This window comes from Lepus europaeus, chromosome 18, assembly GCF_033115175.1.
Source record: "Lepus europaeus isolate LE1 chromosome 18, mLepTim1.pri, whole genome shotgun sequence".
In the NCBI taxonomy this organism is placed as follows: Eukaryota; Metazoa; Chordata; class Mammalia; order Lagomorpha; family Leporidae; genus Lepus; species Lepus europaeus.
Window position 1 is genome coordinate 63,026,153 of NC_084844.1, and position 25,783 is coordinate 63,051,935.

General features: G+C 56.7%; 1 protein-coding gene across 2 annotated transcripts; it reads right to left on the reverse strand.

Moving 5' to 3' along the window:
* Nucleotides 1-401: 401 nt before the first annotated feature.
* LOC133776646 (serine hydroxymethyltransferase, cytosolic-like) lies at nucleotides 402-23,867 on the reverse strand. Of its 2 annotated transcripts, none has more exons than XM_062215759.1 (12): nucleotides 23,749-23,867; nucleotides 16,104-16,218; nucleotides 14,503-14,648; nucleotides 11,831-11,946; nucleotides 11,417-11,577; nucleotides 6,362-6,443; nucleotides 5,700-5,912; nucleotides 4,127-4,243; nucleotides 3,577-3,699; nucleotides 1,795-1,911; nucleotides 1,416-1,526; nucleotides 402-1,216 (listed from the first exon to the last, which is right to left on the reverse strand). In XM_062215759.1, the coding sequence occupies exons 2-12, from the start codon at nucleotides 16,197-16,199 to the stop codon at nucleotides 1,044-1,046; spliced, it is 1,455 nt and encodes a 484-aa protein (XP_062071743.1). In that variant the 5' UTR covers nucleotides 16,200-16,218; nucleotides 23,749-23,867; the 3' UTR covers nucleotides 402-1,043. The 2 variants fall into 2 exon arrangements, with proteins under 2 accessions (XP_062071743.1, XP_062071744.1); XM_062215760.1 differs by having other exon boundaries at nucleotides 23,761-23,852.
* Nucleotides 23,868-25,783: the final 1,916 nt, after the last annotated feature.

The following is a 25,783-nucleotide window of genomic DNA, read 5'->3' on the forward strand; positions in this document are numbered from 1 at the left end:
TGCACCAGGAGCCCTGGGGACGTCCGACTGTCTGCGCCCCTGAACTTGAGGCTGCGAGGACGGCAGAACCGTGCCTCAGTTGGAGGCGGAGACGTGGGGACTGGTGTCACGCAGGCTGGACCCGGGACGCAGGGCTGCCACCTGCAAGGCCTGCCCTGACTGTCCTGCCTGGGTGGCTGGAGGCATGGCTGCGCTGAGACAAGCGGTGAGAGGCTCAGTCTGTGATGAACTCCTGTCATCTCTGAGGAAGCTGTTTTACTACTGCATGTCCCCGTCTGTCTGGACGCGAGTCCTGCCCCACAGCAGGAGCGCCACGGAGCCATCCGGGGCGGCGCCTCCTTTAGGTGTTGCTGCACGAGAGTTTAACCAGAGTAAGCGCCAAACCAATAGTACGAGAAGTGTACTTTTTCAGAAATTAATTTATTTGAGTTCAGATATTTTTGAAATATAAAAATTGGTTGTATTTTTTAAAGCTATAATTCTTGTAGACATTCTGTGGTTAAAACCTTGATTGTGCTTATTAAAAATGGTCAGCTATGTTTTGCACTTCAGCTATGTGAAAAATAAAGTCTCTTTGGGAAGGTGACATGTGGCTTCCTGTCACGGGGGGGGGGGGGCGGCAAAGGCCAGCGGCTGGCACTGGGCGCTTCCTGGGGCAGGCGTGGAGGAGACCCAGAGCTGCGGGGAGCTGCACCTCCCACCAGGCTGGGCACGCCTCGTCTGGACGCGGAGCACCGGCTGTCAGCTGTGGTTGTCCTGATTCCGCTCTGCGTCCCTGACACGTCCCGGCGGGCAGCTCTCACAGCTGTGAGTGCGGGGCCCGGCCGGCCGCAGCAAGCCTGGCCAACGCCCAGAGGCGCTAAGAGAAGGGAGGTGCGCTGCCGGCCGGCCTCCGTGGTTCACCGCCACGTCCCTATTGACCCGGGCCAGCCTTATTCCTCCCAGGACAGGGGTTTGGATGTGGGAGGAGACAAGGGAAGTCTGAAGGCACTCCCCGCGGGGGCATGAAGCGGGGTCCCCTTGGCCTTGGGGCGCCGGCCCCTTTAGAAGCCGGGCAGGCCGGGCAGCGGGAAGAGGGCGGCGAAGCTCTCGACCTCCTGGCGCAGGGCCCGCATGGCCCTCTGGTGCTTCTCGTCGCCTGCCAGCTTCTCCTTGAACTCCTTCAGGGTGGCCCTGGGGCCCATGTCGTCCTGGATCTGCACAGTGAGCTCTATGCCTGCGCACGAGATAGCGGCTCTGCTCTGGGCCTGCCCCGCCACCCCACCCGCCACCCCAGAACGCCCCTGGGGTCAGAAGAGCTGCTGACGTGTCATTCTGCCACCCTCTGTCACCAGCGCTCGGCCCCGACACAGAAGCGCCCTCCAGCAGCGGGGACGCCCTCTCCGGGCCGCCAGCACACAACCCCTCGTCCTCACCTCTGTGGATGAAGTGCGCCACTTTCTGGAAGTCTTTTTCCAGGAGCCCCCGGGATGTCAGCGCTGGGGTGCCCAGCCGCAGGCCGCTAGGCCGCAGTGCACTCTTGTCACCTTGAAAACAAACAGAATAATTAAAAAAAAAATGGGGCCGGCATTGTGGTGCCGCAGGTGAAGCCACCGCCAGTGATGTAGCCGCATGCCGTCGACCTCCTCCCAGCAGGGTGAGGGTCACATCCCAAGGAGTGGGCGGGGAGAGAGCCAAGGTTTAGCCGGTCTGTGTCCTCAAAGGGCAAATAACGGCCGTCGGCTTCACCTCTGGGCACAAGCAGCGCACATGGGAGAGGAGAGGTGTGGGAAAGGCGGCCCGGGGGAGTCTCACCTGGGCAGGTGTTCTTGTTGCAGGCGATAGAGCAGGCTTCCAGCACCTTCTCCGCCCTCCCGCCATCTGTGCCTTTGGAACTGAGGTCCACGAGGATCAAATGGTTGTCAGAACCACCTGGAACCAGTCGGACACGCAGAGATGCAGAGGCCCAGTCAGTGCCCAGGGCAGGAACCTCTGTTCTGAGCTCGAGTGGGTGCCCAAGGGGTGCAGCGGGTGAGGCCAGCAAAGGGAACACGCCTAGAATGTTCACCCGCAGAGCTCAGATGCCAGGGGCCTGAGAGCTGGGGAGAGGACGGAACCTGCCCCAGAGGCAGGGCGTTCACAGCCGCCATCGGCCTCCATCTTTGGCACCCTCAGAAAGCTAGTGGACAAGGGCAGGCCAGGGAGCGGAGGAGGCATGGGCTCCCGACACTCCCTCTGGGAGTCTTGCTGCCCGCCAGCTCTGGGGCTGGCGTAGGGCATGAGACTGCCGCCTGTGACGCCGGTGTCCCCTGTGGGCTCCGGTTCAAGCCCCAGCTGCTCTACTTCCAATCCAGCTCCATGCTAGTGGCCTTGGAAAAGCAGCAGCAGATGGCCCGAATGTCTGGGGCCCTGCCACCCACACAGGAGACCTGGAAGAAGCTCCCGACTCCCGGCTTCGGCCTGGCCCACCCCAGTCATGGCCATCTGGGGAGTGAACCAGCAGATGGAAGACCTCTCTGTCTTGCCCTATCTATAACTCTGTCTCTCAAGGAAATAAACAAAATACTAAAAAAAAAAATCTTTGCAGCTCCCACCCCAGAGCCACTAAGCTACCTGTTCTCTTTTTTCTAAAGATTTGTTTTATTTACTTGAAAGGCAGAGTTAGCAGGAGAGAGAGAGAGAGAAAGAGAGATCTTCCATCCATTGCTTCACTCCCCAAATGGTTACAATGGCCGGGGCTGGGCCAGGCTGAAGCCAGGAGCCTGGAACTCCATCTGGGTCTCCCACCTGGGTGCAGAGGCCCAAGCACTTGGGCCAGGTGCAACAGCAGGGGGCTGGATCGGAAGTGGAGCAGCTGGGATCCGAACCAGCGCCCATATGGGGTGCTGACGTTGCAGGTGGAGGATTGACTGGCTGTACCACAAGGCCAGCTCCTAACCCGCCTTTTCACAGAATCCCCAGAGGGTTCGTGTATGCCTCCAGGTTTGAGAAACAGTGACCTGAGGGATCTTGCAGGTCACAGTCACGGGGCGGGGGGGGGGGGTGCTTCTAGGGCTTGCTTACTTGAAGCCATGGGGGGTGAGGAAGTGAGGCAGAGCAGGAGAGGGAGTGGCTGCCCAGCCTCCGCCAGCTCTGCACCTCTTGGACACAGAGCCCGGTGGAGCCCCCTGGCCGCCCCAGTGCCTGGGCCACCCCAATGCCACAGCTCGTGCCGTGAGAAAAACACTGCCTTCCCTGTGGGAAGCAGCCGTGCCTGTGAGTGGATGGTGCACCCGGAACGGGGCCCTCACCTGGGAAGCCACCTCCCAGCAGGGAGACCCGGCTCTGCCCCCCAAACCCCCCACAATGGGGCAGAGACACTTCAGCGAGAAGGTGCCCTGTGCCATTCCACCCGCCACCTTCCAGGGGTGTGACCGCTGCGGCCAGAGTGCTCAGGTGAGCGCCAGGGGCTCTGAGGACGGACGGGTGACAAGTGGCAGCTACAGTTCCCGTCGCCTTTGCAGATGGAACAGCGGCAGGTGGGCCGGAGGGCCACTAAGGGGCCACCCCCTCCCAGGCCACACCCTGGTGCACATGGGACTCTGTTGCTGTCCATACCTGTGACAATCTTGTACCCCAGCTCCACCAGGGCTGCGGACAGGGCCCTGCAGTTGGCCACCACCTGGCGCTGGTACTCCTTGAACTCCGGAGTCATGGCCTGCTTCAGGGCCACGGCGACCCCTGCGTGGGGAGGACAGAATCAGAACCTCCACCGGGGCACGCGTCGGAAGGCAGCCCTCACTTCTGCGCAAGCCCCGCTGTGTTCCAGCGTCACCCAGGGCGGCCAGGTTGTGACCTGTACTCCTCAAGCGACGGATATATTTTTTTTACTCTCCCCCAGAGGAGGGTGCAGAAGCAGGGAGCAGGGGGCCCGGTGTTCAGTCAGAGGGCCGCAAACAAGGGAGGAACAGAAATGCAAGACCCGTGCACCTGCCCCCAGCGTGGGGCCTCCGATCAGTGCCGGTGGGAACAGCTGGGTGGCGTCCCTGAGCTGAAGGGTGGGAGTCAGGGACCACAGATGCACGGAGGCCGCCAGGGCTGAAGGTCCCCTCCGCCCCAGCCCCGAGGGCCACCCCAGGGCACCGGGCCGGGCTTGCTGACGCCTTACCAGCGATGGCGTGGTTGTGGGGGCCACCCTGTAGGCCCGGGAACACAGCGGAGTTGATGAGCGACTCCAGGTTGTACAGGATCTCTTTGCCAGTCTTGGGGTCCATGCTGCGCACTCCTGGGTGAGAGAAACACGAGAACGGGCTCCTGGAAGCTGTCCCGGTCCCCCCTTTGCCACAGTTTGAAAGGGACGGGCGTGCAGACCTGGGTCCCAGGCTAATGGTGCGAAGAGGGCAGGGACGTAATCCAATGGCAGTGTTTAGGGGATGGGCCTAGTGGGAAGTCCCTAGTTCCCGGGGGGCGTGCCCTGGGCAGGTAGGTCTAGGGAGATTGGTCATGAATGCCACAGTCGGGCCAAGCCCCTCTCTCCCGCCTGGCCCGCCAAGTGAGTCTTCCTCCACACTCGCCCTGCCATTGCCGCCTGCTGCCCCCCTCTCCCCTCCCCAAGCGGAACTCCTCTTGGACTTGAACTTGCAAACGCTCTGAGATGAACAAGCCTTTGTTCTTGGAAAGGGAGCTGCTTCGGGTATCTTGGGCTCCTGATGGCCTCGCTTCTGAGCCCGACCCTGAGTGAGCCCCGAAACGAGTGGGCGGGTTCCTCCACTGAGACTGCACAACGAAGACCGGCATCTTACAGGCAGGCGCCACGATGGTCACCCTGAAGGCTACCGTGGGGGCCGGCGCTGTGGCGTAGCAGGTAAAGCCGCCGCCTGCAGTGCCGGCGTCCCATATGGGCACCAGTTCAAGTCCCAGTTGCTCCACTTCTGATCCAGCTGTCTGCTATGGCCTGGGAAAGCAGTGGAAGATGGCCCAAGTGCTTGGGCCCCTGCACCCGTGTGGGAGAACCAGAAGCTCCTGGCTCCTGGCTTTGGATTGGCACAACTCTGGCTGTTGCAGGCAATTAGGGATTGAACCAGCAGATGGAAGACCTCTCTCTCTCTCTCTCTCTCTGTCTTTCTCTCTCTCTGTAACTCTACCTCTCAAATAAACAAATAAAAATCTTAAAAAAAAAAAAAATAGAAGAATTGCACCAGCAGTGGAGAAAACGCGTCTCCTGGGCAGGCAGGCAGGGCTCCCTGTCTCAGCAACATCCACACACTAAGGAAGGCGCTCAGGGCAGCGGAGCAACGAGGCCCCGGGCACCCGGCCGGGTCTGGCCCAGCCAAGTGGCCAGCAGGCTGGCTTCTCTGACACAGGGTCAGTGCATCAGGCCTCTCCACGAGCTGAATGATGATCTGACCCCTAGTGCAGTCTCCCAGCCAGGAGAGCCCTGGGACAAGGGGAGGGCCCAGAGGCAGGTGCAAGGTCCTGGACAGAGAAACTCGGAATGATCCAACTCATGTTGAGGTTTATACATCAGTGCCTTATAGTTTGGTCACTGTGAGTCTTTCCTGAGAAACACGCGGGACCACAGTTAAGTTCACCCAAATCACGCACCGTTGGCGAGGCCTCCCTGCGGTCCCCTGATGGCCAGGCACACCTTCCGGCCATTCACACACCTACTTCCTGGGAGGATCAGGTGAGCAAAAGGCACAGGGTTGCTAATCCGCCCGTCCCCGCCCTTGGGCACGCACCTCTCCTGTAGAAGATCATGCCGGCCCGGCAGCCTCGCAGTGTCTTGTGGGTTGTGGTGGTCACCACGTGGCAGTGCTCGAAGGGGGAGGGCACCACGCCGGCCGCCACCAGCCCGCTGATGTGTGCCATGTCGGCCATGAGGTAGGCCCCGTTCTCATCGGCTATCTTCCTGAGCCGCCCGTAGTCCAGGTTCCGGGAGTAGCAGCTGGTTCCTGAGGGGGGAGAGGTGGTAGTCAGGCCGCCGGGGTGGTGGGCAGCCGGGGCAGCCGCCGCGGCCATCTGCGGAGGGGCCTCCCCTGGGACCCCTGGGAGCAGAAGGGGAGGCGGCCCCGGTCTGTCGCTTCAGGGTCGCGGTGGCCGGGCCAGCCCCCAGCAGCAGGGGTCCACAAGTCCAGGTGCCTCGCCGACAGCCCTCCGGACAGCCCTCCGACCTTACCGCACCTCGCAAACACTCCCGGCTCAGCGCCCCCAGGCAGAAGCCAGCACCGAGGGCAGGGTCCTGCACCTGCTCTCTAGGAGGCGCCGTTGCCCTAGGAGGTGTGACCTAGGAGGCGTGGCTGCTCTAGGAGGCGTGGCCACCCTAGGAGGCCTGGCAGCTCTAGAATGTTGACCTAGGAGGCGTGGCCGCTCCCCACCCAGCCCTGCCCACCCCCCACGGCACCTGCGATGATCAGCTTCGGGTGGAAGAGGCGCGCGTTCTCCTCCAGCCGGTCGTAGTCGATGTAGCCAGTGTCTGGGTTCACCTGGGGAGCGTTGGGGACACGGGCTGGGGCTCACGTCTCCGGCAACACCACGCCCCACAACAGCAGGGGCCCGTCCGGAGGAGGCTGAGGCAGGTACGGGGTGGGCCGCCGAGAGCTGAGAGCTGAGAGCATCCCTCACACACCCGGGATGCCCTGGATTCCCTGCCCCGGGCAGGGGAGACACAGCCAACAGATGAAACACTGCCACCTTCAGCATGGAGATGGGGGTGCCTGAACCCTTCTGCTCCAGGAAACCGAACGAGCCAACAACAGAAAATTGAAGCAAAAAGTCTAAGGAGTTGGACTGGAGAAGTACAACTACAGACCTGCCTCACGGACAGCATAATTGTGTACCCAGAAAAGCCAGAAGCCCCTGGAGGCAGGCTGTTAGAACTCATGCCGGACTTAGATCACTAGATACAGTATCAAACAACAAAGTTATACACGTATACAGATAAGCAACTAGAGAATGGAACCTTCATAGCAAGTTAGTGTCAAAACCATACAATAACCCAGGAGAGACTTCTACACCAAATACTGCTGAGAGAAATTTAAAAATATTTAAGGGGGCCCGCACTGCAGCACAGAGGGTAGAGCCACCGCCTGCAGTGCTGGCATCCCCATATGAGCTCCAGGTTCAAGACCCGGCTGCTCCACTTCCAATCCAGTTTCCTGCCAATGCACCTGGGAAAAGTCAGTAGCAGAAGCCTGATCAAGTGCTTGGCCCCTGTGCCCATGTGGGAGACTCGGGTGGAGTTCCAGGCTGCTGGCTTTGGTCTGACCCAGTCCCAGCTGTTGCAGCCATGTGGGGAGTGATCCAGCAGCTAGAGGATCTGCCTCTCTCCCTCTCCCTTTTTTATCTTTCAAATAAATATACAAATCCTAAAAAGGAGACAATACTAAAAATACCAAGACGTAATGGCCACAAGGGCGGTGTGTGCAGGTGGAAAGGCAGACAGCCCAGGAACACAGCCACACACGACAGCGGTGACGCCACAGTGTGGCGGGGAGAGGACAGCTCTTTCCACGAGTGGCACTAGGCCAGCTGGATGTCCACATGGAAAACAGCGTTCTGTGGACACCACCGTACCCACCCCTACACACACACACTGGAATCCAGCCCATACCCAGCCAGTGCACTCCAGCTCTGTGCCCAGGAACCTGACCTCCCTCGGTCAAAGACGCATCCGCACGTCCATGTCCGCAGTAGCCAGGTGAGGGCAGCCAGGACACGGCCCCTGGCAGACGCGCGGATGGAGAACACGTGGTGCACACACAGCAGTGGAGCGCGGTTCAGGCTTGAGAGAAGGGAAGGCTCCCCTTTGGGAAAGCACGGAGAAGCGAGAGGACGCTGTGCCGAGTGAGATGGGCCAGGAGCAGAGACAAACACGCGTGACCTCACCCACACGTGGGCGGCTCGGACAATGGACCTCACAGAGGCAGAGCAGAGGGGGAAGGGAAGGAGGGAGGGAGGGAGGGAGGGAGCTGGTGTTACGGGTGCCGGTTCAAGACTCGGCTGCACCACTTGCAATCCAGCTCCCTGCTAGTGGCCTGGGAAAAGCAGTGGAGGATGGCCCAAGTGCTTGGACCCCTACACCCACATGGGAGACCTGGGTGAAGCTCCTGGCTTCAGTCTGGTCCAGACCTGGCTGCTACAGAAGCAGCAGAAGGAAGATCTTTCTATATATAACTCTGACTTTCAAATAAATGAATAAATAAATAAATCTTTTTTTTCTTTTGGAAATCTTTTTCCAATAAAAATCTTTTCCCCCAAAAAAAGATTTATTTATTTATTTGAGAGGCAGAGTTACAGAGAGGGAGAAACAGAGAGAGAGATCTTCTATCCACTGGTTCACTCCCCAGATGGCTGCAACAGCAGGAGCTGGAGTGATCCGATCCGAAGCCAGGAGCCTCATGGGTGCAGGGACCCAAGCACTTGGGCCATCTTCCGCTGCTTCCCCAGGCCATCATCAGGGAGCTGGATTGGAAGTGGAGCAGCCGGGACTTGAACCGGCACTGTAGGCAGAGGCTTAACCTACTACACCACAGTGCCAGCCCCAATAAATCTTAAGAATCTAAGCAAAAGGCCAGCGCCGTGGCTTAACAGGCTAATCCTCCGCCTTGCGGCGCCGGCACACCAGGTTCTAGTCCCGGTTGGGGCGCCAGATTCTGTCCCGGTTGCCCCTCTTCCAGGCCAGCTCTCTGCTATGGCCTGGGAAGGCAGTGGAGGATGGCCCAAGTGCTTGGGCCCTGCACCTGCATGGGAGACCAAGAGAAGCACCTGGCTCCTGGCTTCGGATCAGCAAGATGCGCCGGCCGCAGCAGCCATTGGAGGGTGAACCAACGGCAGAAAGGAAGACCTTTCTCTCTGTCTCTCTCTCTCACTATCCACTCTGCCTGTCAAAAAAAAAAAAAAAAAAAAAAGAATCTAAGCAAAGCAAAAGAATGGAGAATATCAGGGGACGGGGAGGTGGTGCAGGAGGAGTAAGCGCTAAGTATTTAAGGAGATGGAGATGCTGGTAAAATGATCCAGTCATCAACACCACACATATAAAGGCAGTTCAAAAAGTCTGTGGAAAGTGGGATGAAAAGGTAAATTCGTTTTGGTGCAAAGATGTCAGCACCACGGCTCACTAGGCTAATCCTCCGCCTACGGCGCCAACACCCTGGGTTCTATTCCCGGTTGGGGCGCTGGATTCTGTCCAGGTTGCTCCTCTTCCAGGCCAGCTCTCTGCTATGGCCCGGGAAGGCAGTGGAGGATGGCCCAAGTCCTTGGGCCCTGCACCCGCGTGGGAGACCAGGAGAAGCACCTGGCTCCTGGCTTCGGATTAGCACGATGTGCCGGCCGCAGCAGCCATTGGAGGGTGAACCAACGGCAAAAAGGAAGACCTTTCTCCCTGTCTCTCTCTCACTATCCACTCTGCCTGTCAAAAAACAAAACAAAACAAAACAAAAACAAAAAATAAACAAACAAAACAAAAAAAAACCATGCCTGTCATGGTTTTAACAACTTTTTTTGTTCACAAAGTCGTGTCTGGGCCAGGTTAAAGCCAGGAGCCAGGAACTCCATCCAGGCCTTCCACTTGGGTGGCAGAAACCTAAGTACTTGAGCATGGCCTGTTACCTCCCAGCATGCACACGGGCAAGAGGCTGGAATTGGGAGTAGAGCCAGGAAGCAAACCCAGGCACTCCTGCATGGGATACGAGCTGTTCCCAGCAGCATCCTGACCGCTAAGCCAAATGTTCGCCTCTTGTTCTTTTTTATTCTTGAAAATGAGACAATAAAACAGCCCCTGGGAGAATTCAAGGCGTGTCTAACAGTGCAGAGGTGGTGGACAGGAAAAGAGCCAGTCACATCTGACTGGGTGACAGTGGACAGCTTAGTGGGAGGGACAGGAGCAGGCAGAGCTGGGGCAGCCCGGGGACACAAGCGACGGTGAGCGTCGCTGCTGCCTGCCCGGTCGGCACCATTGCCCAGAGGGTAGAAGCAAGCCCGAAGGGAGACAGGGCAGGCGGGCAAGGCTGCAGCCCTGGGACGGCCTTTAACCCCGACCCCACAGCCCCACAGGGCAAGGGCGGGGCCGCCTGACTGCTGGTGGAGGCCAATGAGGCCCGTCTCCGCCTCTCTGCCCACCGAGGGGTGACCTGTGCCTGCCGCTGCCCATGCTGGCCAAGTCCCAGCCCCGTCCCTGCCCCCAGCAGTGCCCCCAGGGCCGAGGCCCGTGTCGTGTAGTCAACAATGGGAGCAGCTGAAGGGAACTGGGGCACAGGGCAGGACTTGTACATGCCAGGGACAGAATCCTCAGGGATCAAGGGCCGCTGGCCCAGAAGGCACCAGGCTCCCACGCCTCATGGGAGGCTCTGGAAAACAGGTCAGTAAGGAACACCTTGCCACCATTCGCAGGAACTGGTTACTACCTGTGACGCCGGCATCCCACATGAGCACTTGTTCAAGTCCCAGCCTCTCTGCTTCCAACCCAACTCCCTGCTATTGCACTTAGGAAAGCAGCAGCAGGTGGCCCAAGTGCTCGGGCCCCTGCTACCCATGTGGGAGACCCGGATGGAGCTCCAAGCTCTTGGCTTTGGCTCGGCCCAGCCTTGGCCACTTGGCCCTCTGGAGACTGAACTAGCAGATGGAAGATCTCTCTCTCTGTGTCTCTCCCTGTCACTCTGATAAAAATAAATATCAATAAAATAAATAAATCTTAAAAAAAAAAAAAAGTCCCATTTGAAGGCCAGCGAGCAGCTTTGAGACTGGAAACATCTGGACTGTCCATGGATGGAAATGAAAGTTCTTGCACATAACAGGGCCTCGGCAAAATGAGAAGTGAGACGCGGGCTGGGTTCTCAGAACAGACAACCGTGTGCACGCAGACACGGGGCGCCTACGCACAACCCTGGTCCGTTGTATCAGAGGAGGAAGCTGTGTGTTTGACAGTTAGCCAAGTGCAAACAGACCGGCTTCGCAAACTTTCTGCCCCTTGTGGTGGCGACTGTGAGATTAACCCAGAACAGCACACTTGACAAAGAACGTGGCTACAGGAAGGATCACAACATGGACAGGAAAAAACCAGCCCCCTCGCTGACACTGGCATGGCCAGACGGGGCCGGGTCTGGGTGGCGGGAGCAACAGTGGAGTACAGACGACCCGGATGTGGAATCCGTGGCTGTTGCTGTTAGCGCCTGTGCCAGGGATCCCGCTGCTCTGCAGGGGCCCTGAGCTAAGACGGCCCTCGCTGAGGGCTGTGGCCAGCGTCCTGGAGAGGCCACCACCTCTGCTGTGTCCAAACCCCCGAGTCGCTGCCTCCTTCGCCTGTGTCCCGGTGGCCTCTGCTCAGCCCCCCAGCCCTCCGCCTGCTCTGCCCCCAGCAGACCCCAAGAGCCTGGGCTTGCCAGGGCAGGGCAATGAGGAGTGGCCTGAGGTGGGGGCGGGCCCAGGGCAGCCACATGCAGGGAGCCATGCCCCATCTCACCTTGTAGGCCATGGATTCAAAGAAGATGGACGTAGCCGAGATCTTCTTCTTGTCCGTCATGAACCCGTGGGTCAGGTGGCCCCCATCGGGCAGGTCCAGACCCATGATGCGCCCATGGGGCTCCACCAGGGCCGTGTACACGGCGAAGTTGGCGGGGGAGCCTGAGACAAGCAGAGCGAGGGTGCCACGGTCACTCCTACCCGCCACACCCGGGGGGCACCTGCCTCCTCTGAGCCCCAGGAGGCATCTCCTCCCCACCCCCAACCCCGCACCAGTCCCACCTGGGAATGAGCAGAGGGGAAGCTCAGGGGCAGGGGACTGCCAGAGCTGGGAGCCCGAGAGCCGCGGGCAGGGTCGCCCTGGGGACCCCGGTGGGCGACCGTGAACCCGAGGCCTGTCCCACACGGCAGTCACCTGAGTAGGGCTGCACGTTGACGCCCCAGCACTGTGGGTCCAGGCCGTAGGCCTGCAGCGCCCGCTTCTGACATAGCGTCTCCAGCTCGTCGATATGCTCAGTGCCGCCATAATACCTGGTGGGGACAGAGAGGCCGGACTCAGCGCCGTGCCTGGAGCAGGTCCAGGCAGCTCAGGACAGGGACAAGAGAACAGAGAGAGACACGATGAGCTGTCGGTCCGTGAACGCCACGGGTATCCGGTAGACTGAGCCAGCCGGGCAGTGAGCAGAGTGCTAGAAAAATGGGGGGGGGGGGGAGCTTCCAGATTCAGAAAGGAAAGAAATCCCAACACACCCCACAAAGGGGCCGGAGGTCACGGAAGAACCGAAGCCAAGGGAAGTGGCCCACAGCGGTCATAGGAGGTATCCAGAGGCAGAGAAAGCTCTGGGATGAGCCCCTCAAACAAGCCGTGGGCTCCACTTACGAGGGTCCCCAGAGCAGCGAGAGACACAGAGGACAATGGTGGCTGTCAGAGACTTGGCAGGGGAAGTGAAAAATGAACTTATTTTTATTTTTTTGCATTTCTAATAAAATCTACTTTTCCTAATTCCTTGCCAAATTTATCACCTTGATGATCTGTGAGCTAACGATAATCATAATGCCTCAAGCTACAAAGTTGTCACACTTCAAACACACCAAGCTTTCACAGGTAGAATACACATGCATATTTAGAAATGCGTATAAAATATAAATGCATATCTCGCTGTGGCAGAGAACACGGCCCGGGAGCCACCGTGAGCACAGGCCTGCGGAACTCCCTCCTCTGGCAAAGCCGAAATTCTGAGTCTGCACCCAGGCCCCGGCAGACCCCACACTGCTTCCTGTTTCTAGGGGTATCCTGCTACACACGCTTCCTGGGAGCGGAATCAGGCAGTGGGAGCGAGCCTCAGAAAGGCTGTGGAAAACGGAATTAAGAGGTAGGCTTGTTCTGGTGCAAACAGACTTTTTTTTTTTTTTTTTAAAGATTCATACACACATCCCTTTGCCTTCTTGTGAATGGCTTATTTCTATTAGCATAAAATCTTCAAGGTCCAACCCCACTTAGAAATGGTTAAACATGGAGGCAGGTGCTGTGTGACACAGTGGGTTAAGCCACTGCTTGCAAAGCCGGCATCCCATACGAGTGCTGGCTCACATCCCAGCTGCTCCACTTCTGATCTAGTTTCCCACTAATGTGCCTGGGAAGGCAGCAGAAGATCCCAAATACTTGGGCCCCTGCCACTCAGGTGGGAGACCCAAATGGAGTTCCAGGATCCTGGCTCTGACCTGAACCAGCCCTGGCCTTTGCAGCCATTTGGTGAGTGAAGCAGCAAATGGAAGATCTCTCTCTTTCTCTCTCTCTCACTCACTCACTCCTTCTCTCTGTGAAACTCTGCCTTTCAAATAAAAAAAAAATAAAAAAAAAAAAAAGCAGAAATTTTGCAACAATAAAAAGAAGGGGTTTCCATTGAATCATACACTCCCTTAAATGAATTAATTATATCTCAATATGATGAAAACATAAAAGCCAGGAATTTTGTTTCTAGGTTTGTATCCGGTGAAGTTATTATTAGATCGATACTGTTTCCAAATACTAACTTTGGGCCAGGTGTTGTGCTAGCCTGGGTTAAGCCTCCACCTGGGACCCCCACATTCTATATTGAGGGCCTGGACAGTCCCTTCCACTCTGTTTCTGATCCAGCTTCTTGCCAATGCACCTGGGAGGGGCAGGTGAGGGCCCAGAGTACTTGAGCTCCTGCCCCCCACAGGAGAGCAGCAGATGGGAGCTATCACTCCGCCTTCTGAATAAGCACATGAGTACAGACCACGGAACGCGGAGCGCTCAGGACTGATGGCACTGACACGTAGCAAGCACTCAGCAAACGCAGCACAGTTTCCCAGCTGCAGTCCTGGCCACTCGGGCTGTGTGCAGGAATCAGCTCTGGGCCAGGGGTTCGGGACCACAGTCCTCAAGTGACCCTCACTTACCCCTTGGCGGCCACCACCCTTGCAGCAGAGCAGAAATGCTACTGAGACTAATGGATGTCCCCAAAAGGCAGTGGCTCTTTTAATATTTACTTTATTTATTTGAAAGGCAAACTTTTATACGAAGGCAGAGAGAGAGAGAGAGAGAGAGCGAGAGTCTTCCATCTGCTGGTTCATTCCCCAGATGGCTGCAATGGCCAGAGCTGGGCTGATCCAATCCGAAGCCAGGAGCAAGGAGCTTCCTCCGGGTCTCCTACGTGGGTGCAGGGGCCCAAGGACTTGGGCCATCTTCTACTGCTTTCCCAGGCCATAGCAGAGAGCTGGATCAGAAGTGGAGCAGCCAGGACTCGAACCAGTGCCCATACGGGACGCCGGCACTGCAGACGGCAGCCTTATCCACCACTGCCGTCCCCGGCAGTGATGTTTTTCACACCTCGCAGAGCCCAGGAAACAGCCTGGCTCACCTCTCTACAGGCGGGAATCCCTGTACTCATCAAGTTGGGGGAGAAAGGGAAGCCACCGAAACACCCCCATAAGAGCAGCTAGCAATGCTGGGAGCTCTGAGACAGCCAGGGGACTTGGGGAGCACTTGGCTTTCCTAACACTCACCGCCGATCCTCAGACGGCACCCAGCACGGTGCCGGGCGGTTCAGTTCACCCACTCACCTCTGGCCGGGGTAGCCCTCTGAGTATTTGTTATTTAAGCAGGAGCCCAGGGCTTCCAAAACCGCGCGGCTGGCAAAGTTCTCCGAGGCGATCAGCTCCAGGCCGACCCTCTGCCGGTTGCTCTCCTTCTTGATGATGTCGTAAACCTTAGGAGAAGAAAGCAGGCACCAGGCATTTAAGTTGAAAAGCTCAGGGCCGGCGCTGTGGCGTAGCAGGTAAAGCTGCTGCCTGTAGTGCCAGCGTCCCATATGGGTGCCGGTTCGAGACCTGGCAGCTCCATTTCCGATCCAGCTCTCTGCTATGGCCTGGGAAAGCAGTGGGAGATGGCACAAGTGCTTGGGCCCCTGCACCCGCGTGGGAGACCCGGAGGAAGCTTCTGGCTTCAGGTCAGCCCAGCTCTAGCCATTGTCACCATTTGGGGAGTAAACCAGCAGATGGAAGATCTCTCTTTGTCTCTCTTTTTGTAACTCTGCCCTCAACTAAATAAATCTTTTAAAAAAAAAGATACTTCAGCAAATCCAGAAACAGAAACTAGATCAGTGGGAGCTGAGGGCTGGGGACTCTGGGGAGAACTGGGTGGCTGTGTCAGTGAGTTCAGGGTTTGAGATCTATTCATTTATTTGAAAGGCAGAGTTACATGAAGGTGGGAAGAAAGAGAGACACCTTCCATCTACTGGTTCTTCTTCTTTTTTTTTTTTTTAAAGATTTTTTAAATTAATTTATTTGACAGGTAGAGTTACAGACAGTGAGAGAGAGAGAGAGAGAAAGGTTTTCCTTCCGTTGGTTCACCCCCAAATGGCCGCTACGGCCGGCGCTGTGCTGAGCTGAAGCCAGGAGCCAGGTGCTTCTCCTGGTCTCCCACGTGGGTGCAGGGCCCAAGCTCTTGGGCCATCCTCCACTGCACTCCTGGGCCACAGCAGAGAGCTGGACTGTTAGAGGAGCAGCTGGGACTAGAACCCGGTGCCCATATGGGATGCCGGCGCTGCAGGCAGAGGATTAGCCAAGTGAGCCACGGCGCCAGCCCCCTATCCACTGGTTCTTAAACCAAATGGCCTCAACCGCAAGGGCTGGGCCAGGCCAAAGCCAGGAGCCTGACACTCCATCAGGGTCTTCCATATGTGTGTGGCAGGGACCCAAGCACTCAGGCCATCTTCCACTACTTTACCAGGCACATTAACAGGGAGCTGGATTGGAAGTGGAACAGCCGGGACTCGAACCAGCATTCATATGGGACACTGGCATTGCAGGCAGCCACTTGATTTGCTGCGCCACAACACGGGTCTCCGAACTACAGAGTTAAACAAATGCCTCAGATGTCAGGGCCGGTGTTGTGGCATGGCGGGTTGAGCCGCCACCTGTGAGGCCTGCATCCCATACTGGAGCACTGGTTCGAGCCCCTGCTAGTCTGCTTCTGACCTGGATGGAGTTCCTGGCTCCTGGCTTTGGCCTGGCCCAGCCCCGGCTGTCATGGCCTTTTGGGGGACACAACCAGATCTGTGTGTGTCTGTCTGTCTGTCTCTCTCTGCCTTTCAAATAAATAGGTCAAAGAAAAAGACAAAGCTCAGATTTAGAAACCTCCGTGACGACCCTGCTCCACTCACCTCTGCGTCGCTGTCCTTCAGGGGCTGGGCCAGCATCTGTTCGTGCGAGGACCACAGGGCAGCGTCCCTGGGGGCCCCATTGACTGCGGTCGCCATCAGGCTGGTTCAAGGCCACCTTTACAAAAAGCAGGAACGACACACGTAAGCCCAGGTTACATCCAGACAGAGCTGATCACAGCCCGTGCGTCCTGCCGAGCTGCTGGAGGAACCTCTTCCCCCATGATCGCCTTGTAAGACAGAGCAAATTCGAATGCAGAACCACCGCGTGGAACTCCTGGTTCCTTCTCAACTGTGGAGGTCGGACAACAGCAAGTGACCAATCAGACTGGCATCCTGGCTTCACGTGGCAGCCTCTGGGGGAGGCTGGGCCACAAGGAAGCAAGCGCCCGGGACGCCTGGGGACAAGGAAGGTGAAGAGGCAGGTGCAGGGCTGTGCGGACAGAGAGGAAGGGGTGCTGCCCAGGTAGCGGTGGGCAGGAGGCCTGGTGTGGAAAGAACGGCTACGCTGCAAGGGAGTCGGCCAGAGGAGACAGCCCGGTCTGTGGGATACGCGCACGGCATGATATGCCAGATAAACCTAACTATCGCCACAAGCAGCCTCCCGGTCCCCTGTCACAGCAGCCGTCCCTTATCTCCAGCAGAGCTAGCAGAAGGGCGCAGTCAGTTATCTCTAACCAGGACACTCCTGACCGGGGCTTTGTAAGTAGCCATGATTTTCTTTTAAGTGATTTATTTATTTGAGGCAAAGTTACAGAGAGAGACAGATAGACAGACAGATTGACAGACACAGAGAGACAGAGAGAGAGGTCTTCTACCCATTAGTTCACTCCCTAAATGGCCAGAGCTGGGCTGATTCAAAGCCAGGAGCCAGGAGCTTCTTCCAGGTCTCCCACGTGGGTGCAGGGGCCCAAGCACTTGGGCCATCTTCTACTGCTTTCCCAGGCCATAGCAGAGAGCTGGATCGGAAGTGGAGCAGCTGGGACTTGAACCAGTGCCCATATGGGATGGCAGTGCCATAGGCAGAGGCATAGCCTACTACACCACAGCGCCGGCCAGTAGCTGTGATTTTAACACAAACACAGCATAATTTGAAGAAATACATCCACATTTTGGAGTTAGAAGGCCTAGAGTAAGAAGCCTGAAGGTGGGACCGGTGCTGTGGCACCAGCATCCCATATGGGCACCACTTTGTGTCCTGGCTGCTCCACTTCTGGTCCAGCTCCCTGCTAATGCACCTGGGAAAGCAGCAGAAAAATGTCCAAGTGCTTGGGCCCCTGCACCCACAAGGGAGACAGGGAAGAAGCTCCTGGCTCCTGGCTTTGGCTTGACTGAGCCCCAGCCGTTGCAGCTATTTGGGGAGTGAACCAGTAGATGGAATATTTCACTCCCTCTTTCAAATAAATAAATAAATTTAAAAAAACAAAACAAAACAAAACAAAAAAAAACCAGCTGAAGTTAGGACACCCATGTCCCACATAGGAGCGCCTGGGTTCAACACCCAGCTTCAGCTCCAGTGGGGATGGCTTAAGCAGTTGGTTTCCTGACACCCACGCGGGACCCTGGACTGAATTCCCAGCTCTGGGCTTCAGTCCCCAGCCACTGAAGGCATTTGAGAGAGAACAGATGGTTCTCTCTCACTCAGAAAAATAAATTAAAATAAATATACCCACACTGCAAAAATGCAAAGTGACACTTAGGGTGCTTGGAGTTCAGGCCCCACGGAGGGGCCTGAAGGGGAGGGGCAGGGAGGAGTGTGGGGGATGGGCACGAGGCTTCCTGCATCTCCGTGTCCATTTGGCGGGTGACACCCAGCCCCACAAACCAGCAGGATGGCCCCAACAGGCCGGTTGACCCTAGAATTCCAAAGGGAAACATTTCTTTAAATATTAACTGCTCAAGGTTAGAAAGTTTTTGCGGGTGGCCAGGAACGCCCAGGGGACATTTCTTAATCACCAAACAACTAAAGTCCATTTGGAGACCCTTCCTGTCGGGCAGGTGGAGTTCAACTGGGCGAAGGGGCCCGCAGCCGCACCCTGCCCAGGGAAACAGACCCCTGCCTTCCCCCGCGGGGACTCACCGAGCTCATTTCTGCCGCAACACTCACTGCCCCTTTGCCCTCACTTTTTCCTGACCCAAGATACTAACCTGAGCCACAGCTGTACCCTGGCCCCTGGGGAGAGGTGCCCATAGGACCTCGCTCAGCTCCTGGCCGTGGCCGTCATGGGACTCACCACCTCGGGCCTTCCACCTTGTGGCCTGTGCCTCTGGGGACCAAAGAACCCACCAAACCCACAGCCTTACGAAACCTGTACTTTCCTGTCATTCAAACAACAAGTTCCAGATACTTTGTCCCGTTTCAAGTGCATGTACTACACCCTGGGGAATTCTGACTTGGCACAGACCAGGGTCCTGAGGCTATACATACACTTGTTAGGCTGCATAGGGAAATTACTCTTAGCCAGGGCTATATTTATTTAAAAAAAAATTTTTTTTTTTGACAGGCAGAGTGGATAGTGAGAGAGAGACAGAGAGAAAGGTCTTCCTTTTTGCTGTTGGTTCACCCCCAATGGCCACTGCGGCTGGCACATTGTGCTGATCCGAAGCCAGGAGCCAGGCGCTTCTCCCGGTCTCCCATGCGGTGCAGGGCCCAAGGACTTGGGCCATCCTCCACTGCCTTCCCGGGCCATAGCAGAGAGCTGGCCTGGAAGAGGGGCAACCGGGATAGAATCCGGTGCCCCAACTGGGACTAGAACCCGGTGTGCCGGCGCTGCAAGGCAGAGGATTAGCCTGTTGAGCCACGGCGCCGGCCAGGGCTGTATTTAGAGAAGACACATGTACTAGCATCTTTTCTGGAAGTCTGGAGGCAGGCTACGGAACATATGCCAGTCCTCAAGACGTTCACGGAATGTGTATTATAAAAAAGCTATTACTCATGGGTTTCAAACACTTTAGGCCCCAAAATTAAACTTGCACTAGCGTGTTCTACCACTTCTTGACAGGATCCAGTTTGAGGCAGTAAGGACGTCGGTTTGGAAAAAGCCCCTACCAGAGCGAAGCGATTTCTGCTACAATTAAAGCAAGAACAGCAGCAGATTTGTGGTTAAGCTTGGGGGAGAGAACAGTGAAATCACTGATGCTTCGTAAAACCTTTATGGGACAACATCCAAAAGGGGCTGATGTTTGGCACGGTGGTTAAGATGCTACCCAGTGGGAGGCTGGCTCTGTGGCATAGCGAGTAAAGCCACCGCCTACAGTGCTGGCATCCCATATGAGCGCTGGTTCGAGTCCCAGCTGCTCCTCTTCTGATCCAGTTCTCTGTGTGGCCTGGGAAAGCAGTGGAGGATGGCCCAAGTGCTTGGGCCCCTGCACCCACGTGGGAGACCTGGAAACTCCTGGCTCCTGGCTTCAGCCTGACCCAACCCCAACTGTTGCCGCCATTTGGGGAGTGAACCAGCAGATGGAAGGTCTCTCTCTCCTTCCCTCTCTGTACCTCTGCCTTTCAAATAAATAAATTAATTAAAAAAAAAAAAAAAGCAAAAAACTTCATCTGGGTTTCCCATGTGGGTGGCAAGGACCCAAGTACTTAGGCTATTACTTGCTGCCTCCCAAAGTGCATGTCAGCAGGAAGCTGGATTGGAGGCAGAGACAGAACTCAGAACCCCAGCAGCTTATGCATGCACTGTGCCACAATACATATGCGCATTCTCTCCCTCCTGTAAGTAGATATAGATCTACATTATTGAAGAGGTAGTCAGAGTGGCCGGTGCCGCGGCTCAATAGGCTAATCCTCCGCCTAGCGGCGCTGGCACACTGGGTTCTAGTCCTGGTCGGGGCACCAATCCTGTCCCAGTTGCCCCTCTTCCAGGCCAGCTCTCTGCTGTGGCCCGGGAGTGCAGTGGAGGATGGCCCAAGTGCTTGGGCCCTATACCCGCATAGGAGACCAGGAGGAAGCACCTGGCTCCTGGCTTCAGATCAGCGCGGTGCGCCGGCCGCAGCAGCCATTGGAGGATGAACCAATGGTAAAGGAAGACCTTTCTCTCTGTCTCTCTCTCACTGTCCACTCTGCCTGTCAAAAAAGAAAAAAAAAATTTATATATATATATATAAAAAAAAAAGAGGTAGTCAGAGAGAAAGAGAGAGACAGACACACAGATAGACAAACAACTCCTATACACTTGTTCACTCCCTAAATGTCCACAATGGCCTGGGCTGGGTTGAGTCCAAGTTCAGAGCCAGGAACTCAATCCAGGTCTCCCATGGGATGGCAGGAACCCTATCACTCGAGCCATCACTGCTGTGTCTCTGGTCTGCCTTAGCAGAGCTGGAGTCAGAAGTCAGAGCTAAAAACTGGACCCAGGCACTCAGATGTGGGATTCAGGCGTCTGAACTGCTGGGCTAAATACCCACTCCCTCTGCTGTTAGCTCTTTTGAGTATCTACCCAGAAGCAGAAATGCTGATTAATATCCAGAAGTAGAAATGCTGAATCATCTGGTAATTCTTTTATTTCAAAATAAGCTTTTAAGAACTTTATTTAAGAACTTTAAGAACTTTATTCCTCTGCTATTAGCCTACCATTCATTCATGTTTATTTTTCAAATGTTTACTTATTTATTTTCATCTACTTGAAAGGCACAGTGACACACACAGAGAGAGAGAGAGAGAGAGAGAGAGATAACAAGTGAGCTATCTGCTTGTTCACTCCCCCAAATGCCTGCAATAGCTAAGGTTGGACCAGGCTAAAGCCAGGAACCAGAAACTCCCACACTGGTAGCAGGGGCTCAAGCACTTGGGCCATCCTCCACTGCCTTCCCAGGCGCATTAGCAGGAAGCTGGATTGGAAGTGGAGCAGCTGGGACTGAAACTGGCGCTCCAAGTGGGATGTGGACTTAGCAAGTGGCAGCCTCCCCTTCTGCGCCACAGCGCCTGCCCCAACAAATACTTATTGAGCACACGCTGTGTCCCAGCACAAAGCTAGGCACCAGGAATACAGGTGGCAGCAGGAGTCCCTGCTCTTGTGAGAAACAGATGATAGACATAAACAAGAAATACACAGGGGCCAGCATTGTGGCATAGTGGGTTGAGCCATCGCCTGCAACACCAGCATCCTATATGGCTGCAGGTTCAAGTCCCTGCTGCTCCACTTCTGATCCAGCTCCCTGCTAATGTGCCTGGGACAGCAGCAGAAGATGGTCCACGTGCTTGGGCCCTTGCTGACCACATGGCAGACCCCGACGGAGTTTCAGGTTCCTGGTTTTGGCCTGGTCCAACCCCAGCCGTTGCAGCCATTTGGGGAGTAAACCAGCAGGGGGAAGATTTCTCTCACTATAACTCTGCCTTTTAGATAGATAAATCTTTAAAAAAGAAATACACAAGATAGCTTCAGCTGGTACTGTCTGCTATGAGGACCCTAAATGGTGGGAGGGCCACTTCAGACTGGGCCATGCCAAGTGTTGGAGCTGATACCTGAGCAGCGAGAAGGGGCCAAGCCCATGAGGTTTGGAGTGACAGCAACCCGGGCAGAGCAAATACCAAGTGCAAAGCCCTAAGAGAGGAAGAAATCTGACTTCCTCAAGGTCAGAGCCCAGGCTCACGTGGCTGAAGCCTGGGGAAAACAGCAGAGTTACAGGAGATGGGATTGCAAGGTCCAAAGGTAACTCAAGGTCAGAACAATCTTTTAAAAGGCAGAGTGACAGACAGCAAAAGTGAGAGATCTTCCATCTGCTGGTTCATTCCCCAAAAGGCTGCCAACAGCCAGGGCTGGGCCAGGCCGAAGCCAGGAACTCCAATGGGGTCTCCCACCTGGGTGGCAGCGACCCACGCAGTGGGGCGTCTTCTGCTGCTTTCCCAGGTGCATTAGCAGGGAGCTGGACCAGAGGTAGAGCAACTGGGGGCTCAAACCTGGAACCGTGCTCCCAGATGAGATGCGGTATGGCAACGTGGCTTAACCTGCTGCACCACAATGCCAGCCCCAGGGCAGAATGGATGTTTTTTTTGTCTTTACACTGCATATTTTACAAGTCTCAAACTGTTCCCTAGAAAACTCTGATTGAAGCTATTTCTCAATCCATCTGTGAAATCTGAAACTGACAACCAGAGAAACCCAATCAGAGAGGATGGGGTTTCCTAACATGACTGGCACTGGCCGCCTCCGATTCTCCCACTTCCCTGCAGTGAGGGAGGGCCGTGGTGATGCCACGGAGTCTGGGTTCAAATCCTGCTCTGCCACTTACCACCGTGCAAGCCCAGGTGCCGGCGCCTCTGTGTCTCAGTCTCAGGGATCGCCACAGCCCTGAAGCTGCTGGAGGAGTTCAACGAGCCACCAGGCCCAGAGCACTCAGAACAGTGCTGGGCAGTTACCAAGACGCCACTTGGGATACCTGCATCTCCTATCAGGCCGCCTGGGTTCAGGTCCCGTGTCTGCTTCCAGTTCTAGCTTCCTGCTGGGATGCAGTAAGTGAAGGCTCAAGGACTTAGGTCCCAGCTTTGCCATGGCCCAGGACCAACCACTGTGGGCCAGTGGATGGAAGATCTCCTTCTGTGTGTATGGGTGTGTGTGTCTGTGTGTCTCTTTACCTACCAAATAAAGTGAATTACAAAAAAAAAAAAAAAAAAAAAGAGAGAGAGAGGAGGCTAAGTATTCAAAGTATTAACTCTTATTAAAACACTATTTATTATTGCTATTAAGGAGGCTTGGGGTCCTAAAGCCACAGCCATCCAGAGCCACCTGCTGAGTCCAACACTGCTCACTGCGCATCCCTGTCACTACGGTGTTGTCTGTTTCTACTTCTCCAGGGTCACTGTGCAGGTACACTGTGCAGGACTTCAGGGACACGTGCAGGCCCCTCAAGAGCCAGGGGAAAGAGTCACCTGTATCACCTCCCCTGTGCCACCAACGTGACCTGGGTCATCGCCACACAGGAGCCGGGCGTCTCCTGACACAGCGACAAGCTGCAGGCAATAAACTCAGAGAGCTAAGCGCCCAGGGTCCTAGGAGGTAGCCTCTGACTTCTGGTTCACCTCTCGTTCCAAAGCTTTCCCCCAGAACACCGCGCTAAACAGAAACAGTGCATGCTCCCTCATGTAAGAAAATCTACGATTCGATCCCACAAGATCCTCAAGTGGTGTTTTCCAGTCCCGGCACACACCCGCACAAGCCTTGGCTGGCCAAGGGTCACGTTAACTCCCAGAACCTCGAAGCGCGGGCCCCAGGCCAAGAGCCCTAACAGTGCGGTGCCTGTTCGGCGACGGGGTGCAAACAGCAGGTGCAAGCGCTCCCCCGCGGGGCCCCAGGGAGCGCCCAGAGGCGAGACCACGTCGCGGCCTGGGGAGCGCGGGCTTGGAGGGCTGGGGTTCGGCGGCAGACGGGTTCTGCCACGTGGGGTGCCCCTCTCCGGGCCTCGCTTTATCTGGAAAATGGGGGGGGGCGGGGAGGGAGGGGGGAGACGCTGAGCTGAGAGGATGATGGGGCGAGGCGAGGGGCTGTTCTTTAACCGACGATGCTCCCGCAGAGAAATCGCGCTGCGGAGAGCGGCCACTCGCGCGCGTGGGTCCCCACGCAGAGCCCACCACCCCGCAGCCCGCCCCTCGGCCCGGCGGCGAGGCGAGCGCGCCCCAGGCCCGCGAACCCGAGCCCGTCTCCCCTACCGGAACGCGGACCCGTGTGCCTCGGTCCCGCGCCGCCGCCGCCGCTCCCACGACCGTCCACGACCGTCCACGACCCGCGGCAGGCCCGCCACGTGACCCGCGGAGCCGGCAGAGCCCGAACTTGGCGCGCGGCGGCTCGCGCTCCACTAGGTACTTTCCGTTGGGCCCGCCCCCAGCCTGCGCCCGCCCCCAAACGCGCCCAATCAGAGCTCGCTTTCCAGGAGGAGCCCCGCCCACCGAGGCGCCCGCCCTATTGGCTGCGGCGGAGAGGTGGGGGGGGCCGGTCCCGCCCGGGCCCGGGAGAGAGCGCGTGGAGCGGCCGCTTACCTAGGGCACAGGTGCCGGTGGGACCGGAGGGCCCTGGCTCCAGGCCAGGTGCGGGGAGCCGGGGACTTCCGGAAAGACAACAGAGGGCCCGCCCCATTCAGCGTGGGTGGGCTGCCAGGGTGGGCTTTGTGGCTCTTGCTGAGCTTTTCCAGGGTCGTACTTCCCGTTATTCGCACGGTGGCCTTTCGGATAGGAGAACCGTGGGTTCGAACCGCGACGTTGGTAGTCTATAGTTATAGGGTCCCGGCCCTGTCACGGTGTTTTGAATTTCGTGTTTCTCAACACCCGAATTGGCAGACTGAACCCAGAGCACATAGGAGCACATAGCCAGCGCCGTGGAGTAGCGGGTAAAGTCTGCGCCTGCAGTGCCAGCATCCCATAGGGGCGCTGGTTCAAGTCCCGGCTGCTCCTCTTCTGATCCGGCTCTCTGCTATGGCCTGGGAAAGCAGTAGAAGATGGCCCAAGTCCTTGGGCCCCTGCACCTGTGTAGGAGACCCGGAAGAAGCTCCTGGCTTCATATCGGCTCAGCTTCGGCCATTGTGGCCATTTGGGGAGTGAACCAGCAGATGGAGGACCTCTCTCTGTAACACTGTCTTTCCAATAAATAAAAATGATTTTTTTTTTTTTTAAGAAGGAGCTGAGATCTCCCTGTTTCTTTTCTATCTCCTAGAGGATTGCCTGTGACATGCCCCACGTTCTGGCCTCGTGCTGTGGCAAGGACTTCTGCCTCGGGAGGTTGTTGCTTGTCAGGATGTGTTTCTGAAGAAGATGCAAAATTGCAGTATCTTCCTTTACCGATGAGACGATTGGGATTCAGGCAGCCCACTTGTGTCTCTGAAGCTGGGGTGCAGGAGCCCACTTGTGTCTCTGAAGCTGGCCGGGCATCCACAATGCTATGTGGCAGATGGCGACCAGGGCTTGTAGTACACTTCAAAGACTAACTCAGGAGCACAGGAAATGCAGCTTTGGTATTTTTCTAAACCCCCAATTCATGCTAAGTCCTCATTTTGCCAGGCCTCTGGAGCTTGCTCGCAGGCAGGTCATGGTCCCCCCACACACACACATTGTTCTTGGGGTGGCATTCAAGTTGTGAGGGTGAACAGGTGCCAAGACCTGACCGGGCTGGGGGGGAGGGGGCTTTGTGTCACATATGTACATCACCATCCGTGGTGCGCTCTTGACGGTGGTCTCAGTGGCCAAGTCCATTGCTGTGTGTCCTTGCACTGCTTAGCCCTGTCCCCTGTGTCCCACATGGGTGTTGGGGAACTCCTCAACACCCCCGCCCCCAGTGCTCAGCTCAAGAACAAGAAGGTTTCTAGTGCACCGTGTCAGGCCGCATGACTGTTTCTGCCTACAGCCTGGGCGCAGAGAAGCCTGGGTCCCGCCCCTTCCTCCCTGCCAGGTCCTCTCTGCTCCCACGTGGGGCCTCCACACATCCCGTCAGCCCCTCCCCAGGAGTGCGAACCTGCCTCTGCGACTTCTTCCAGTCCAGAAACTTCGCTCGTGGTGCTGCCAGAGAAAGCTGGCACGGAGGCTCCTGTGCCCTGGACGAGAAGAATTTCAGAGACAAGGACTGGCTAGGAGCAAGCGAAGGTCATCGGGTCCCCCTGTGTGACCTAAATCGCCACGTTCACAGCTCCAAACCCTTTTCTCTCAACTGTTTGCTTTGTAAGGTGTTTCCTGAATGATGCCAGGAAAAGAAATCAGA

Excerpts from the sequence above, each read along its gene's own strand:
- LOC133776646 (XM_062215759.1), bottom strand. The coding sequence starts at position 16,199 with ATGGCGACCGCAGTCAATGGGGCCCCCAGGGACGCTGCCCTGTGGTCC. Across the intron at positions 14,649-16,103 it reads TGAAGGACAGCGACGCAGAG|GTTTACGACATCATCAAGAA; the intron begins GTGAGTGGAGCA and ends TCTTCTCCTAAG. Across the intron at positions 4,244-5,699 it reads CATGATCTTCTACAGGAGAG|GAGTGCGCAGCATGGACCCC; the intron begins GTGCGTGCCCAA and ends TCTCTCACCCAG.